This window comes from Phialemonium atrogriseum (genome assembly GCF_030411735.1).
Source record: "Phialemonium atrogriseum strain 8032-3 unplaced genomic scaffold QBC33scaffold_11, whole genome shotgun sequence".
NCBI lineage: Eukaryota > Fungi > Ascomycota > Sordariomycetes > Cephalothecales > Cephalothecaceae > Phialemonium > Phialemonium atrogriseum.
Genome location: NW_026848148.1, coordinates 343903 through 360026, shown reverse-complemented (window position 1 = coordinate 360026; position 16124 = coordinate 343903). Strand labels below are relative to the sequence as shown.

The 16124-nt window shown below is 54.4% G+C and overlaps 5 protein-coding genes across 5 annotated transcripts; 3 read left to right on the top strand and 2 right to left on the bottom strand.

Moving 5' to 3' along the window:
- Positions 1 to 1302: 1302 nt before the first annotated feature.
- Positions 1303 to 3811, bottom strand: QBC33DRAFT_56454 (putative ribose-phosphate pyrophosphokinase protein). The gene is made up of 8 exons (XM_060430396.1): positions 3127 to 3811; positions 2581 to 3071; positions 2438 to 2445; positions 2335 to 2360; positions 2131 to 2280; positions 2032 to 2057; positions 1868 to 1981; positions 1303 to 1814 (listed from the first exon to the last, which is right to left on the bottom strand). The coding sequence occupies exons 1-8, from the start codon at positions 3365 to 3367 to the stop codon at positions 1545 to 1547; spliced, it is 1326 nt and encodes a 441-aa protein (XP_060283945.1). The 5' UTR covers positions 3368 to 3811; the 3' UTR covers positions 1303 to 1544.
- A 444-nt stretch (positions 3812 to 4255) lies between these two features.
- QBC33DRAFT_450624 (kinase-like domain-containing protein) lies at positions 4256 to 4981 on the bottom strand (the record flags this gene model as incomplete). The annotated part of the gene is made up of 1 exon (XM_060424570.1): positions 4256 to 4981. One exon carries the CDS (start codon positions 4979 to 4981, stop codon positions 4256 to 4258), a length of 726 nt encoding a protein of 241 aa, XP_060283944.1.
- Positions 4982 to 6930: 1949 nt separating this feature from the next.
- QBC33DRAFT_537139 (uncharacterized protein) lies at positions 6931 to 7347 on the top strand. The gene has a single exon (XM_060427769.1). It carries the CDS (start codon positions 6935 to 6937, stop codon positions 7178 to 7180), a length of 246 nt encoding a protein of 81 aa, XP_060283943.1. The 5' UTR covers positions 6931 to 6934; the 3' UTR covers positions 7181 to 7347.
- Positions 7348 to 8241: 894 nt separating this feature from the next.
- Positions 8242 to 11370, top strand: QBC33DRAFT_56398 (sodium/hydrogen exchanger family protein). Its single transcript, XM_060430324.1, has 5 exons — positions 8242 to 8490; positions 8578 to 8994; positions 9071 to 9170; positions 9225 to 9787; positions 9844 to 11370. Exons 1-5 carry the CDS (start codon positions 8362 to 8364, stop codon positions 11173 to 11175), a joined length of 2541 nt encoding a protein of 846 aa, XP_060283942.1. The 5' UTR covers positions 8242 to 8361; the 3' UTR covers positions 11176 to 11370.
- A 2611-nt stretch (positions 11371 to 13981) lies between these two features.
- Positions 13982 to 16007, top strand: QBC33DRAFT_537128 (cell wall glucanase-like protein). The gene is made up of 2 exons (XM_060427768.1): positions 13982 to 14477; positions 14538 to 16007. The coding sequence occupies exons 1-2, from the start codon at positions 14378 to 14380 to the stop codon at positions 15569 to 15571; spliced, it is 1134 nt and encodes a 377-aa protein (XP_060283941.1). The 5' UTR covers positions 13982 to 14377; the 3' UTR covers positions 15572 to 16007.
- Positions 16008 to 16124: the final 117 nt, after the last annotated feature.

Here is a 16124-nt window from a genome sequence, read left to right as displayed (position 1 = left end):
AATCCCGTAGTTGCTTTACTACGCAGTATTCCGTACCTAGTTGTATGTACATACCTACTCAGGCACACACCAGAAACGAGGGGCTTGCCGCACACGCGAGCGGGTGGGGCAACCTCAGAGTTAGGAAGAACCCGATGCCGGAGGTTCCACTTCCTGGTTGCGTGCGACCACAAGAGCGAGCGAGGGCGGCGCTGCAGATATTCGCTGGGGCCTGCCGAACGGAGTTCCATATGCGGTCCACGTCACATCACACAAGCCCGGGCCTTGTCTCTCTTCCCGTCCCCGACTCCCGCCCCAACAAAACCACCTGAACGAGATGGCGTCGCGAGTGTTTCGCAAAGTCTTGCGGCAAGGGACACATGGCCTTTCCTGCATTTCTTCTGGAATTCGAAGAGTGACATCCGGTCAGGCTCGGCCACCCGTAACTCAGCCTGGGAGGCCAACCATAAAGCTAGTGGAGCTTCCGAAGGAGGGCGACACGGCAAAAGCCCTCGGTGACCGTAGTTTACTCTGGGTGGAGGTCGGGCGCCCGGTAACCATGAAGGCTCTCATAGTTTGTGGCTGCCCTGGCACCTCCTTGGAGCTAACATAGCGAGGAGAAGAGGAGGGCCACGAGGCAAGGTAGGGAACAGTCTATACTCCAAGGTCCTGCCGGGCAAAGCGCCTTAAGCGGCAGCCCTTGCTCAGTCTGACCCAGGATAGAACCCGCCCAATCAGGAGTGCGTCGTTGCCCGATTTCGAATGCCACGGCGTGTCGCCGATCAGATCTCTCTATTCGTGCCTAACCCGATATGATCGTAAGCTAGAAAGACGCTCGTGGATGAATACAGTAAGAGAACGAGTGGGAGATGGAGGAGGAAAACCGAAGAGAAGTAGCGTAATCAAAACAAAAAGTCCACGGAGCTGTGAGCACGAGTTGTCCCGCGCGATTCAACTGGGGCAACTTGCCTGGCCATCCATCCAGAGAGCTCCCGACGCACGCTGGGAATAAGGCCTCGAGACGCCCGCGCCCCCCCCCCCCCCCGGGGAAGGGGGACAGAGGGACGGAGCACAAACGCATCTCGCATCCAGCGGAACTAGTAGGACTTGATTAGGGGTCGGTAGGTTCACGTTGGCGAAGCCGGGGAAGCCCTTTTGAGAGGTGGCCCAAAACCAGTCTTCTCCAACCTCGCTACAAGCCCTAACCGTCTACGAAACAAGAGGTCCCCGAGTCCCGATAGGTGAATCGATGTTTGCGCTGTCCTGTCCCCTTTTCTTCTTCTTTCTTTTGCCGCTAGCTTCTCATCACCAAAAAAAAAGGGGGAAGGGAATGAAAGTTGATGCCAAAAAATCGGTAGCCAACTGTATCTACCTCAGACCTATTCGAACCGAAACTAAGAGAACATGTAATACCGGACTGGGTATTGCACTTATGTTGTTGCTATGGCAAAATGTACTGCGACCTCCGATGCGGGCGAGTCTATGCGATGATGATCTTGTTTGTTTCATGCTGATAAATGGCAAATACTCCCAGAACTCCAGGGTTGATGAATCGAGCCATTTTTTCAGACGTATTGGAAGAGTGAGCTGAGGGACTCGCCGTGGTGGGAGCGGCGAATGGCTTCAGCCAGGATATGGCAGACGTCTAGGACGTCCAGCTGCGCACCAAGGCGAGCCTTGTGCTCGTCTTGCGGCACGCTGTTTGTTGTGATGATCTTGTCGATGGCGCTCTGCTTTATACGATCGAGAGCGTCTCCGCTGAACACACCGTGAGTTACCAGCGCGTATACCATCGTGGCGCCTTCCTTCTTGAGAAGCTTGGCGGCTCGGGTGATCTGATATGGTCAGTTGCGAGGCAGTGTGGTGAAGAGCTGGAAGATGATCTCACGGTATTCCCGGTATCCACCAGGTCATCGATCAAGATACAGACACGGTCGGTCACATCGCCGACGAGCATCATGCTCGCGTTTTGCCGCTGGCTGATCTTGGTCGGACGTCGTTCCTATAAAGGCTTAGAGGTTATGGTCAAGGGGAAGAGTCCGCTCCGCTCACCTTGTGTATTAGGGAGAAACTCAGGCCTTGAATCACAACAAGTCAGCCCTGAGCATTGCCGAACGGGCTTGTAGGAAGAGGGACAGGGTCAAAAGGTACCAAGAGAATCCGCAATGGCCGTTGCTCTCTTCGCTCCTCCAGCGTCCGGGCTGACGATAACGGCCTCCTTGTGGTTGGGAATGTTCAGCGTGATGTAGCGCTGCAACAGAGGTCGAGCGTAGAGATTGTCCACGGGGACATCGAAGTAGCCTAAGGTACAAGTCAGCTACGGGTGGCAAAGCAATTACGATCATACTGCCTTACCTTGGTACTGGCTATCGTGGAGATCTCTGTGGGTAAGGGTTAGCAAGTGCATTACTAGGCTAACTACCAACCTCGGGGCATGGGCCCATTCTGCAAGACGTACAGAGTAATCTAGTAAACGTTAGTATGCACTTTGAGAAGTTAGGCAGAAAGGCGGTTTATGACAAGATCGGGATGCGGAACTGGAGGGAAAAGAAACAAAAGGGGGACCAAAGGGCCGAGAGGCCGAGAGTGTGCAATACATACGATGTGGTCGGCGCCGGCGCAGGTCAAGAGATCTGCAACCAGAGTTCCCGCCTGGGCGACCCATTGCTTATACCCAGGCTTAGCCTCGAAAGAAGCAATGTGAGAGGGATTCTCGAAGTCGTGAGTCGTGTAATTTCCCGGCAGACGCGAAACGGACCCCGATTGGCTTCCATTGCCGCCGGCACCGTTGACGCCATTGCAGTCTCCGTGCCTGGAAGAACCTTCACCGTTTGCCTGCTGGGATGCAACCCCGTTCCCGTTAGACAGCGAGGTTCTGTTCATCAGATCCGTGACATCGTCGCCGTCCACTATCCCAGCGCTCTTGGGCAGCCCGGGCCCAGGAGTGGGGGGAACACTTTCAAAAGTGTAGTCTCCCTTGGCGGTTCCCGTTGCGCGTTTTGACAAGGGAGCTCCAGCCTTCTTGTATGGAGCATCAGGCTGCCGAGAGTAGGGAAAGAGTGGGAGGACAGCAGTGACTCTCCTTGCAGATCCTGTTTTACAATCAGTCTCGCCACCTTGAGTCCGCTATCTTGTGAGTTTTCTCACCCGTCTTCAAGGCCGAGATCATGATCAACAAATCCATCAAGGCATCGTTGACCATGCCTGAGCCGGTCTGGATGATGTATACATCCTTTCCACGGACAGAGTCCTTGATTTCACAGCGAGTCTCCCCAACGGAAAACTTTGACAGGATACGACTGCAAGGCGAGATGGCGAGAATATTGCAAACGCTGTCGACCAGCTGGGGATGGGAGTTGCCGCCGAGGACAATGATGTTGCGAACCATGTTGGCAGCGCGCTTCGAAAGTGCACGGCCCAATCTGCGAAAACCAAGGGTTTCTGACCCTCTCTCGGTAGATAAGCAGTCGGCAAAGCCGTGCCAAAACCGTTCCCACAGGGTAGATGCTGGAGATGTCGAGCAGAAAGGCTAGTTCTGCTGCTGTACGATGGGCGAGTTTCCAACTGCTGAGATTCTTTGCCGGATAGGGCAAGCTGAGCAGCCGTAGCGCATTAGCCGGCAAACGAAAAATTTCCGCAAATTTGTCGCCTTGTGACTTGCGAGAGCCTCAATTTCAGCCGACGTCACTTGTCAACGTCAATGCCGAGGATAGGCGGCAATATCGAGTCGACCCGATCAGTTCCCAGAGGAAATCTGGCGAGGGTTGGAAGGAGATGGACAGAGTAGGGGGGGGGAGGTTGGCCCTGATAAAGGCTGGCTAGAAAATCATGTTGGCTTTGTTTTGTTTGGAGTCCCCCGTCACATCCCATCAGTCCCTTAAAAAATGGATGATGCGATCCTAGTTCAACCCGGCGCCCGGGAAAATTCTTTTTTTAATCTTTCCCTTGTCGCACGGCCCCGGCACTGGAGAGAGACCCTTAACCGTAGAAACCTTATGCAGTAAGCAGGTGCATCACTAATTAAAGTAGCTTTGTTAGTATGAGATGCACTACTCCGGAATGCCCAGAAACCAGACACTTGACCTTGGACAAAGCCTAAATGTAACAAAACGTCCATTGTCTACTAGTAATATCTACAAAACGAGGCGAAAACAATTATATGTATATATATACATGAAGCCGTGACATGAAGCAGTGGCATAGAACAACATAAACAAGACAACCCCCCTAGGCGGATCGGTTCTTCCCCTGCCACCCACCCCCCCAACAACAAACATCACCACACAATATCCCGCGCATGCAGCAGAACACTCAATTCCAGCGGGTACGGCCGCAAAACTTCCTCGACGATGGCCTTATGAAAGAAATCGAGATCTAGGTCCCAGAAGCATGACTTTACAGACTCCCAGTATTCCGGGTAATAGCCAGCCTGGCCCCAGTCAAGGATGGCCACGATCTGAGAGCCCCTCACGAGGATGTTCCGCGGGTTGATGTCTCCGTGAGTCAGGACGAAGTTACTCCCGTGGTCCGGCAGATGGTTCAGAAGGACCGTGACGAGCTTGATCCACGACCCTTCGGCCCGCGCCTCGAGAGAGCCGGCCAGGCCGTCGACGAACTCCTTCTCGGAATCGAAGGGGCCCGAAAGTGCCGGGACGAACAGGAGGTCCTTCACGTCCGTCGAGTCGACGGAGCCGATGAATTTGGTGGTCCTCAGCTCCTGCCGCATTGTTGTCATGAACCGTTGCAGCTGTGATATTATTGACTTCTTCTCCTCGGGTCCGTACGAGTCTATGGCCTGGTCCAGCGAACGGCCCTCGATGTATTCCATGACAATCACATGGTTGCCGGTCGCCGGGTCGGCGTAGTGGTCGATGACTTCGGGCACTTGCAGCCCTTTCTCCCCGAGCAGTCGTAGTGTTTCTGCCTCGCTCCTCGTGACACCCTTGCCGGTCTTGACCACGAATTTGTTGTCGACGAGCCAACAACTGGAATACCTCGGCATCGGCCCTAGCTTTGTTTGGTTCGACAGAAACGCCGCGGTGACTGGCCTCGGCAGACCGGAGACCAGGGCCTTGTGGTTCGGCATGTCTCCCGCCATGCTAGACACGAACTAGAGGGGAGGTGGCAGTTCAGCGATAGTAGAACATGCGAGGGTGGTTTTTAATGGGGTGTGGGGTTGGCGAAATGGGAATGGGGAGCTCGATATTTCTCCACTGTCGGACGTAGGGGCCAGGACAGATTATATACAATCAGCCGTGCCATTGCATTCGCAGCTCTGGAGGGGGGACGGGGGGACGATAAGGGGGGATTGACGGTGAAGCGGGACTTGGCTCCGAGACAAGTTACAGATGACACGATATGGACCAAAGATATCAAAATCAGGTGCTTGAATCGAGGAGAGATGAGATCCTCGGGAAGAGGCGGTGGAAAGGCGGACAGGACGATCTGCTAGGTGCCATAAAAAGAGGTAAACGGCTCGACTAAAGCCGCAGAAAACAAGACGCAAGAAGCAGGGTTTTTTCGCTTGCTAATACCCCCAAGCACGGAACCAAAGAATCAGACGGCTGGGTGCAGGTGTTGGCCAGCGTGAGACGCGAACAGGCAAGAAGCTGGTTGAAAAGACTGATCGCTGTGGGAAATAAATGGCTTAATGGCAGGGACAGTCCAGAGGGAATCCCATGGGTCGCATGGATGCCAACGGCGATAAGAAATGGGGGCCATCACCCTTTTGATCACCATTTGGGAGGCTGAGCTGGGCGAAAACCTGCGACCGCATGAAGTTCATCGTTGAGTGGTGGTGGTGGGGGGGGGAGTTCCCCCACGGAAACAAGCACCCAATGCGGGGGCCAGCCAAAAGTAGGTAGCATAAATGGAGCTATGATGAGCCTCCTCTTTCTTGCCCAGATGGCTGGTTCGATGTAACCCGATGCAACCAAAGCAGCCAGTATCCGTATAGTATTACAACTTGCCCCTGGCCCGCCTTTGCTTGCTGAATAGATTTCTTTCCCCAACCAGCCTCTTGAATCCCCGTCGCCGCGCCGTTCTGCGGGAATGACAACCGTCGACTTCTACTGCTGGTCGACCAGTTGGTAGATCATGTTATGGCCGTCCATTTTCTGCTCCTTAATTTCGAGCTGGCTAAAATGATATGCGGTGGCTTGGTCGGCTCCTTGCGAATCCGATTACCCTAAGGTTATGGGCCCCTCAAAGATGGCTCAGGTGGCTCAGAGGGCCATTTATTCATTAGGCAAAGCTGGAGGCTAGCCTGATCCGCCGTCCTGGAAGAGTCTCCGGTATGTGGCAGGATTTTTGCCGTGCCCAGGTCTCTGGTTCCGCGGGTAGCCTTGCTCCTCTTTATAGCACGCTTGTGTTTCGATCTTCCTCAGGCCTGCTTGGGATGACACGGCCCACGTAACATCTTTCATGTTCATCCCATCTCGAGCATCTGCCGCCATCTGTTTGTGCAACACAGCTCTGCCCTTGAAGGAGCCAGTGCCATTTGGTTTGTTGGTGCAACACCATAATACTGTGCCGTCGGGTGCCACAGCCTTTTATCTTGAGTGACAGGGCTGAAAAGAACTCGGAAGGCGCGCCCCGTGGCCAGCTTCCTTGAATAATTGGTTAAGACGAGGATGGGTGAGACAATACCTATGCAGCTGTCTATTGTCCGGTTGACGAATGGAACTACCTTATCCATACAGCCAAGTGGCTGGATTTCAGAACCACCAAATGTCGTCTTGAAGGCCACGGTGACATGGTTGGTTGTCAATGTCTCAGTCATGCAAGGCTCATCAACTACGGTACAAATTCCAGGACGGACGGAGCACCCGGAGTTCGAATCGGCTCCGGACAAGGGATAGGACATCAGGCCGGACACACCCATTTTTCACATTAGCGAATCAAAGCATATACCGACACCCAGGGTTGACTTCCATGCCATTCGGCCCGTGCTGTTATGACCCCTTGGATCGCCGCCCTCTTGTCTCGGCTACTTCGTTCTAGGCCTCCTCAAGCCGCCTCTTCTCTACCTATTGAGCGGTGCCGTCAGCAAGGCGACAAAGAAGTCAAATCCGGCACAGATCGACGTCCCCTAGACATAGAAAGCCACCCACGGTGGGATGTTTGCGACAGACGCCAATACCGAGAATGCCCCCTTCCAGTCGATGCCGGCCCTTTAGTTGTTGCCTCCCTCCTGGTTTAACGGAGTGAACAGCTTTGGGTGACTTGCCTCTCCCCGCCGAACGGAACTTGAATATATCAGTTATATTAGGGGAGTTCGGTAAGTTGACTGGGTTCCTGTCTCTGAAAGAGGCTGCTCAAAAAATACGGTGCTTCGGGATGCTGGATGCTGGTCCTGCTAGAGATTCTCGGTCGAGAGCTCATCCTCGGACCATTGTTTCCGCACCGTCGCTTTTTGCTGGCGGTTTCAACTGCGAGTCAATGGCCAAGATACCTACTTCCCAGATTCCCACGAGGCACCCTTTAGGGTTTCCATGTGATAGAGATCCGGAGTCCTGATTTCTAATCTCCAACTCATAGCACCATATCTATGTCCCACCATGGCCAGCACGACGCGAGCTCCTAGGAATGCTTGATGAACACTGAGCAACGGAGACGAGAGCTCTGGCGTAATCAGTTCGAAGCCGGCACCTTTGTGATCGCAATCCATGGTATTAGGATGGTGCTGAAGCAAACGAGCCCTGTCGTGGTCGTCTTGGCGAGCAAAACAACTTTCCATGTTTTAGACATCGACAAGGTTCTACAACTGATCCGGGAGAGGTAGAGAGGCGATGGGATGGAGCTTCAACAAGGGAAGAAAACAGGAAAGCAAAGAGGGGGAGAGTGTGTGGGTGACTCATATATAAACGATCGAAAACGTTTCTCCTTTTGATCACCAGCTCATCCCCAAGCTTTAGCAGAGAGGAGAGGGCCATTGACGGGAGTCAATGGAGTCAATGCGGTCTCCCAATCACAATCACCACTTGAGGGGAAGGATTGGAAGTGGAGGGCTAGAACACCTTCGACAACATGGAAATTGTCAGGCGGCCCATTTTAGCGTGCTTGCTCCCTTGTTTCTTCCCCGAACTGCTCTCTCTTCACATGCAATGGTCAAGCACGCCATTGGAGATTTCAGCCCATGAGGGGTTGCTTCAAGCAAGCATGTGCCCAGCTGCACAGCTCTGCAGTAGCGCGATTCCTTCCATTCCCCAGCCCACACCCTAACGGCTCATTAAGTGGGGTCAGCTGTGGTGATCTCCCACCATCCCACCTTGACCGCTACCCAGTTGGAAGCTCAACCTTAAACCCGTATTAAATAGGTATGTCCGTCGTCAATTGCTGCTTCCAGTTGCACTTCGACCCTCCCGACTGGGAGTAGAAATCATGTCGACAAACACCACAGCACCGCCTGTGGCGGGGGCTGCGAGAGCTCCCTCGCAGGGAGGCATTATCGGCGGATTAAACCCTGCGGTATACAACCCGAAGGACCCGATCCCCATGTTCATCATCCAGGTCTGTTTCTTATCGCTGCCCCAGTCTTGTGGTCTCGCCGTCTCCCGGTCTCGCGAGCGTTGAGCTGACGAGACGCTGTCATGACAGGCCGGCTTGATCATCATCATATGCCACCTGCTGCACTGGCCCCTCTCCAAGATTCGCCAACCCCGCGTCGTCGCCGAGGTTGTGGGCGGTATCATACTCGGTCCTTCAGTGATGGGCCGGATCCCGAACTTTCGAGCTACCATCTTTCCGCAAGAGTCCATTGCGAACCTCACTCTCGTTGCCAATCTCGGACTTGTCTTGTATCTTTTCCTCATCGGACTGGAGACGGACGTTCGATTCCTCGTAAGCAACTGGCGAGTCGCTTCCTCTGTCGCCTTTGCCGGCCTGGCCCTGCCGTTTGCCCTGGGCTGTGCTCTGGCCTGGGGGTTGCATCGCCAGTTTTCCGATGACGAGGGCATCATAGATATCAATTTCAGCGTGTACATGCTCTTCATCGGCGTCGCCATTGCTATCACGGTAACTTCCCCGGCCCTCCGGCCCCCGTGCCTATCCTATCGCATCAGGGGTTGGTTTTAACACAATACTTGTACAGGCGTTTCCGGTCTTGTGCAGAATCTTGACGGAGCTGAACTTGCTTGGCACTTCCGCCGGTGTCGTTACCCTGTCGGCCGGTGTCGCGAATGATGTCGTTGGTATGATTGTCCCTCCACTTGAACTCTTCCCAAGCAATGCTGACGGGCACCCAGGGTGGATTCTGCTCGCCCTCTGCGTCGCCCTCGCGAATGCCTCAAGTGGCATACTTGCCCTCTGGATCCTGCTGGTCTGCCTTGGCTACATGATCTTTCTGTTCTTCGCTGTTAAGCCGTGCCTCCTGTGGCTGTTGCGTCGGACGGGCAACATTGACAACGGACCATCGCAGAGCATGATTGCTCTGATCCTCCTGATTACCCTCGCATCGGCCTTCTTCACCGACGTCATTGGCGTCCACGCCATCTTTGGCGGCTTCACGGTCGGCTTGATCCTACCTCGTGAAAACCACTTCGCTATCAAAGTGACTGAAAAGTTGGAGGATTTAATTGGCGCCCTGTTCCTGCCGCTGTATTTCACCCTCTCCGGCCTCAACACCAACCTGGGGCTGCTCGATAGCGGGATTACCTGGGCCTACGTCTTTGCCGTCACCTTCACCGCTTTCCTCACCAAGATAATCGGCGCCTCCGTTGCTGCTCGACTGAACGGTCTGGTTTGGAGGGAGTCGCTCACTATCGGCGCCCTGATGAGCTGCAAGGGTCTCGTCGAACTGATTGTGCTGGTATGGAACTTATACTACCCGTCCCGTCGAGTGACCCGTCGCTAACTGCTCCGAAGAATATCGGGCTGCAAGCTAGGATCCTGAGCACAAGAACCTTTACCATCTTCGTCGTCATGGCCCTTCTGACCACCTTCGCAACCACACCACTTGTGTCTGTGTTGTATCCCCCGTGGTACCAGAAGAAGCTCGAGGCCTGGAAACGCGGCGAGATTGACTGGGACAGTGGGGAGCAGATTTCAGGCCCCAACAGCATTGGCGAAGTTGCGGATCTGGCGAAGCCGGCCAGCAATCGCGTTCGAAACCTGCTGGTGTACCTGAGGCTGGACAACATGCCTGCTATGCTGAATCTCGTGTCCCTGTTTGGCAGTTCAACCATCTCGGAGCCTCGAGAGCACCCTGCCAAAGACGAGGGCTCAACCGCCCTCGAGAGACTCGCCACAGGCTTGACCGACCGGGCCAAGGCCGTCAGAGCTCATGGCCTCCGTTTGATCCAGCTGACCGACCGTGACTCGTCGGTCATGACCGTGTCGGAGGTGGACGAGCACACCCGAAATGACCCGATAGTCAATCTTTTCCGAACCGTCGGCCAATTCCTCAAGGTTGCCGTCTCCGCCGAAGTAGCCGTCATGCCGGAAAGCCGCTTCGCCGAGGCGCTCCTGGCCAAGTCCTCGGATATCTCGTCGGACCTTATTCTTCTCCCCTGGAGCGAGACGGGGAACTTGAGCGACCCGCAGGCCTCCTCGTCCGATAGCAAGCTTGCGTCGTCATACACAAACTTTGCCAAGTCGGTTTTCGCATCGGTCGACCACAACATCGCCATCTTCTTCCCCAACGGCAGCCGCAGTTGGCCAGGTAGTGACCAGGCCCAGGAGCGCAACAAACTGATGCGAGCATACTCGTTCAATGACATACACCGCGAAATTGCACCCCTACCAGTGACGAACCAGGCCCATCACATCTTTATGCCATTCATTGGCGGCAAGGATGATAGGTTCGCCCTTACGCTTGTCCTTCAGCTCTGCGAGAAACAAGATGCCACCGCTACGGTGGTCCATCTCTCTACGGACGGACCCCCGACTGACGACACTGATTACTTCGGCTACGTCTCTACACATGTCCCGGCCGCAGTGGCCCCGCGGGTCGAGTTTAAATCGGCGCCTGTCAGCAACATCGGACAGGCAGTTCTGAGCTACTCGAAATCGGAGATTCATCTGGATTCGGGAGGAATTACATGGCATAATCTCATTGTCCTTGGCCGGCGCAGTGCCGCAAATGCAGATGCTGGGAACGAGATGCAGGAGTGCTTAGGCCCTACTGCACAGTCTATTATTTCAGCCAAGCTTAGGGCGAACTTGTTGGTTGTTCAAGCTAAGGTTTCTGGATCGTAGGTTTTATACGGTTCACTGTTGGCTCCTCCCCCGCCCCCGCTTTACTACCTACTTTCGATATAGTTCCGGCGATGGCTGTACCTTGGCTAGGAAATACCTAGGTAGGTAGTTCTATTACACTCTCTTCGCGCGCTTGAAGAAGCATCTTGGGTGTTTCAGGGCATCTCAGCAGAACACTCTGCTGCACCACGTAACTGAAGATTGGATAATTGCCGTCATCAAAGGCGCTTGCTCAACTTGTCCACTTCTGCATGGTGGAGTTGACCCAACAGTGTCATCACAGATATATGGATGGCTGGACCACAGAGCCCTTGCGGCTGTTCGATGCGAAGGTTACGGGAAGCTTGGGACAAGCCTACTGATGACACTAGCAAACGAGGTTCTCCAGCATGAGTACCGAGGCCGGAGCTTGGTCACGCGGCTTAGTACGATGTATATCTATTACCAGATTAACCTGGCTTGGATGGCAAGGCGTCCACTATGGCAGAATTTGCAGACGATATCGTATTCTTGAGAGACGTCGTGCTTGGTTGCTGTCTTTCAATGCTGCCTATAATTGACAGTCTGACTCAGACATCGAAGTTGCGAGCTGCGTTGACAGACACGCAACAGGTCTGTGTTTGAAGTGGAAGTGGTGTCAAGGCATATGACACCAGAGATTTGACTTCCGGCCACCATCATACACCCGTGAGTCTAGCTTGCCACGGCGTTTTGCCCACGACGTTTTATGATGCTTGGTTTCCCTCACGCCTACATGTAGCCTTTCCCGCGATCCGAGCCCCCTCTTAACAACAACCGCAAGGTTGACCCCTCTCTTCTCAACATTGTCGAGAGAAGAGTATATTCTCCTTACCCGCGTGAGCCTATCATGATTTCTTGAATGCGCCCCTCGGCTGTATACGGCGTGTGAAATTGGGATGTCTAGGTCTCAGCCGCAGAGGTCTGTGGCCAACCAGCTCTGTCGATTCGAACCCCTACTGCGCATGCTCTCCCCAATCATTCGCAGCTCGTTACCCGTGGTAAACGAGGCGTGATCTCGGATATAGGAAATATAGGGGATTTGCCCTGTTTCTGTCTACATAGTGAAGGTGGTTGGAGGCCTTGGGGGATTTAGCCTCCTGTCGCCCTCGACTAGTCTACAAGCCCGTATGTACATTTACCCGTCTTACATGCAGCTGGGGCCTCGGCCTCGATCGTAAAGGTATCGAGTGCGAGAGCACCTGCTTCTGTTGACGATACGGAGCCCCGTCCAGCGTCAATGCGGAATCTCCCGACGACTTCATTCAGCCTGGTCCGACAATTCTTACGACCATGGAGTCAAGTCATCATCTTCAAACCTTCTTTAGGGATGTCACAATGCTGACCTCCAGAGCCGACCGGGTTTTGGGGACCATGCTGGGAACGCAGCTCTGTTTCGAAACGGGGTTTCAGTGGATGAGCAATGGAGCTTGGGGTGCGGCCATGCTAGCACGGACATCTCGTGCATCGGCGCAAGGGATAATATAATATGCATAGGGCAGCGCCAATAGGTAGTTGAATGCGGAAATATACCCTGCTATTTCGAATTCCCATAGGACAGCGATGACTCAACTTTTCATACGAGGATGAACAAGGTGACTGCCATCCCATTCCAGCCTGACAGTCAGAAGAGAGGTTCTTGGCAACATTGTTGACAAAGGCGCAGTCCAGAACACGAACCACGCCAAATGACGGTCAAAGCAGGGACGAGTCAGACGAATGCTAAATTTGGCGCCGTTGGGTGCAACTGACCTGCAGACCCTCGCCCCACCTAGAAGCGTGACCTGTGTGGTTGCCCGCATTCCTGACCAAATACGGAATACAACGTACCAATCTGCTGGTGTTACCTCACCTTTGTCCATAATAATTTGTGGTAAATTGTACGCCTCTAGCGGTAGCGCCGACGCATCAACGGCATAATTCATATGAGAAGGCTGTTCGTCCGATTGGCTGCATTCAATATGGTCCCGCCGTCCCCTATTCTTCCCCTGTATGACCCGCGGGATCCACGCAGGGTCCCCCAACCGTGAGCCAGGATTCAGCTCCGTGCTTGGGCCTTGGCAAGATGGAAAATCCAAAGACACGTCGAAATTCAAACACATTTTACTCAGGCCCCCCCAAGACCCTTGGCGAATGAGCATCACGACTGATTCGACGCATTCGGCGCTCTGTTACAGGGGCAGCCAGGGCAACCGCCCCTAGGTCCACTAAAAGCCCCCTAGTTCCCTCCTCCAAAACACGCCAGGTACGTTCTCCATTACTGTGGAGAAGGTGAAGGGGTCCAAGGTGGGAACACGAGATACCCAGATGATGCTGCCGTGGGCTGCCGTGCTGCCGTGCTGCCGTCAGAATCTGTCAGCTCAAGGTCGCTCAACATCGAGGGTCGGTGGCGCCTGCGAGATGGCAGGATAGGGTGCCAGAAGTGGCATTTCGTATTCAAAGCCAATTGGCCCCCATGCCTCGTTTAGAAATTGGTGAAATTGGGGATCTGGGCAAAGTGGGCAAGTGACATGGGTCTGCGTTTCTAACCAGGGATAAACTCACCAACAAGCAGCGCCACAATCTAGAAACAGGCACCATCCCTCCAACGGCCCATCGCTGCCCAGCCCTCATCTGAGTGTTTGTTGCCTTGGCTAGTGCCAGTCGAGGGTAGGTACCACTAGCTTGCAGCGAGGCTGGGTAAGCTGGGTCACTCGGTGACTGGGTCATCCTGTCAGGACGTTGCCACTAACAAGCAAATAAAAACACACGACTCTCCCCATCTCTCCTGACTCTTCTAGTTTCCACCCTCCTGCACCACCTCCTTCTCATTCTGTCTAATCCTCTTTGGTTGCTTCTGTCTCTCGTTTACAGCTTCTCGAACTACACCCGACGCTCGCTCCGTGTTGTAGTCCCGACTTTATTTCCTGCCGTTTGCCAGCCTTGTAATAGCTGGAGGAAGTCACCTCCACGCACCTTCCTCGCCCAACTATCATCAGCTGCCTAGGTAGGTACCTATTTATATGCCACAACCCCCAGCTGTTTACCTTGCACAGCCGTCTCACTCTCCATTCCAAACAGCTACCTTAAACTCGTTTCTTCACCTCGCCTTTTTGGACGCACTAGAGTCATCGCGAACATACTTTCTGCTCGCTCGGAACATCTATTGATCCAAATACACCACACCAGCACACCCCAGGCAACAATGTTTTCCAGACTGATCTCGGCTACGGCCGTGGCTCTTGCGGCCACGAGCCTCGTCTCTGCCCAGACCTCGTCTCTCTGCAACCCAGTCAAGGGTGACAGTAAGTTTAATGTTCATGTTCACAGTGGTTTGAGGACCCGACCGGCTAACTCGCTACCAGAGTGCCCTGCGGATAAGGCCGTCGCTCCAACTGCCGAGGTCGACTTCACTAAGGGCGCGAGCGACTTCTTCACCCTCGCGGACGGCACGACCCTCACCTATGACGCCCAGAATGGCGCCCACTTCAAGATCTCGAGTGACTCTAATGCTCCCACCATCACGAGCAAGCAATACATTTTCTTCGGAAAGGTCGACGTCTGGCTCAAGGCGTCCCCCGGCAATGGTATTGTCACTAGCCTCGTACTGCAGTCAGATGATTTGGACGAGATTGATTGGGAGTGGCTCGGCGGCGACAGCGCTCAGGTCCAGACAAACTATTTCAGCAAGGGCGACGACAGCACCTACGACCGGGGCGGCTTCTCCCCCGTCTCCAACCCCCAGAACGAGTGGCACAAGTACACGATCGACTGGACCAACTCGTCCCTGACCTGGCTCATTGACGATGCCGTCGTCCGTGTCTTGAACTACGCCGATGCCAAGGGCGGCTCTACCTATCCCCAGACCCCAATGCAGATCAAGCTGGGCACCTGGGTTGCTGGCCGCAAGGACGCTGCTCCGGGCACCGTCGAGTGGGCTGGTGGTTACCCCAACTACGCCAACGGTCCGTTCATTGGTTACTATAAGCAGGTCTCCATCATCAACTATAGCAACGGCGTCAAGGGCGCCAGTGAGTACGTCTATGGTGACTCGTCCGGCACCTTTGGGAGCATCATCGTCAAGACCGGGGGCTCCACGGATGTGGACCCTTCTCCCTCGTCTTCCCGCACCTCGTCGAGCACCTCCAAGACCAGCACCTCCTCCAAGACTAGCCACTCGCCGTCAGCCAGCGCCACCGTCTCGTCAAACTCGACTGCTACCGCGGGCGATTCCAGCAGCACCGTCAGCGGAACTGGCCCCACCGCTACTGGCGCGACCACCACTCCGTCGACGACACCGACAACTGTTCCCACGAACGCTGCGGGCAACGTCGCTGTTACTCTTGGCAACGTCGCGGCGCTTGGCGCTGCCATGTTCCTGGGCTCCCTTGCCCTCTAAGCTTTTCGGGACTGGGTTGATTTTCACGTGGCATCTCTCCCGCACCGAGCTCTTTTTGCCTCTTCGCGATTTTATCTTTCTTTTTTTTTTTCGCCCGGCTGCACTCCCTCTTGCTTGCATCAGAACTGTATCGTTGCAGTCGGGGCCTTTGAATACCTTACATATCTTCGGTCTTGCCAAGGGTGAGAGAGGCACACCCTAGCAATGCATAATCACGATGCCTCGGGATAGAATGGATGATTGCGCAAGGAATACCGGCATTGCCGCTCCAAGGCCGAGCGTTGGGAGCTCTTGGTGTCGGTGATAGCTGGTTGGTTTTCCGGATTGAATATACTTGACAGAAGGGGTTGACAGCATTCCCTCTTACTACGGCCTCGGTATGGATGGTACCTCGAGAACTAGCTATTGTTAAAACAAGACTCCAGTGCCTTCGCAGTGATCCTGAACCTGCCTGCTGCCCTTGCTTGCCATTTTCGACAGTTGTCCCCGTTTGGGGACGGCATTACCAGGCTCTAGGTCGTTTTTACCTACGTCCCTATGTCCATGCCCAACC

Coding starts and splice junctions, on each gene's coding strand:
- QBC33DRAFT_56454 (XM_060430396.1), bottom strand. CDS start 3,367: ATGGTTCGCAACATCATTGTCCTCGGCGGCAACTCCCATCCCCAGCTG. Junction 1,982..2,031: donor GTTTCTCCCTAATACACAAG/GTGAGCGGAGCG, acceptor AAGCCTTTATAG/GAACGACGTCCGACCAAGAT. Junction 1,815..1,867: donor TGGTGGATACCGGGAATACC/GTGAGATCATCT, acceptor TGACCATATCAG/ATCACCCGAGCCGCCAAGCT.
- QBC33DRAFT_56398 (XM_060430324.1), top strand. CDS start 8,362: ATGTCGACAAACACCACAGCACCGCCTGTGGCGGGGGCTGCGAGAGCT. Junction 8,491..8,577: donor TCCCCATGTTCATCATCCAG/GTCTGTTTCTTA, acceptor CTGTCATGACAG/GCCGGCTTGATCATCATCAT. Junction 9,171..9,224: donor TGTCGCGAATGATGTCGTTG/GTATGATTGTCC, acceptor ACGGGCACCCAG/GGTGGATTCTGCTCGCCCTC.
- QBC33DRAFT_537139 (XM_060427769.1), top strand. CDS start 6,935: ATGACCCCTTGGATCGCCGCCCTCTTGTCTCGGCTACTTCGTTCTAGG.
- QBC33DRAFT_537128 (XM_060427768.1), top strand. CDS start 14,378: ATGTTTTCCAGACTGATCTCGGCTACGGCCGTGGCTCTTGCGGCCACG. Junction 14,478..14,537: donor CAACCCAGTCAAGGGTGACA/GTAAGTTTAATG, acceptor ACTCGCTACCAG/AGTGCCCTGCGGATAAGGCC.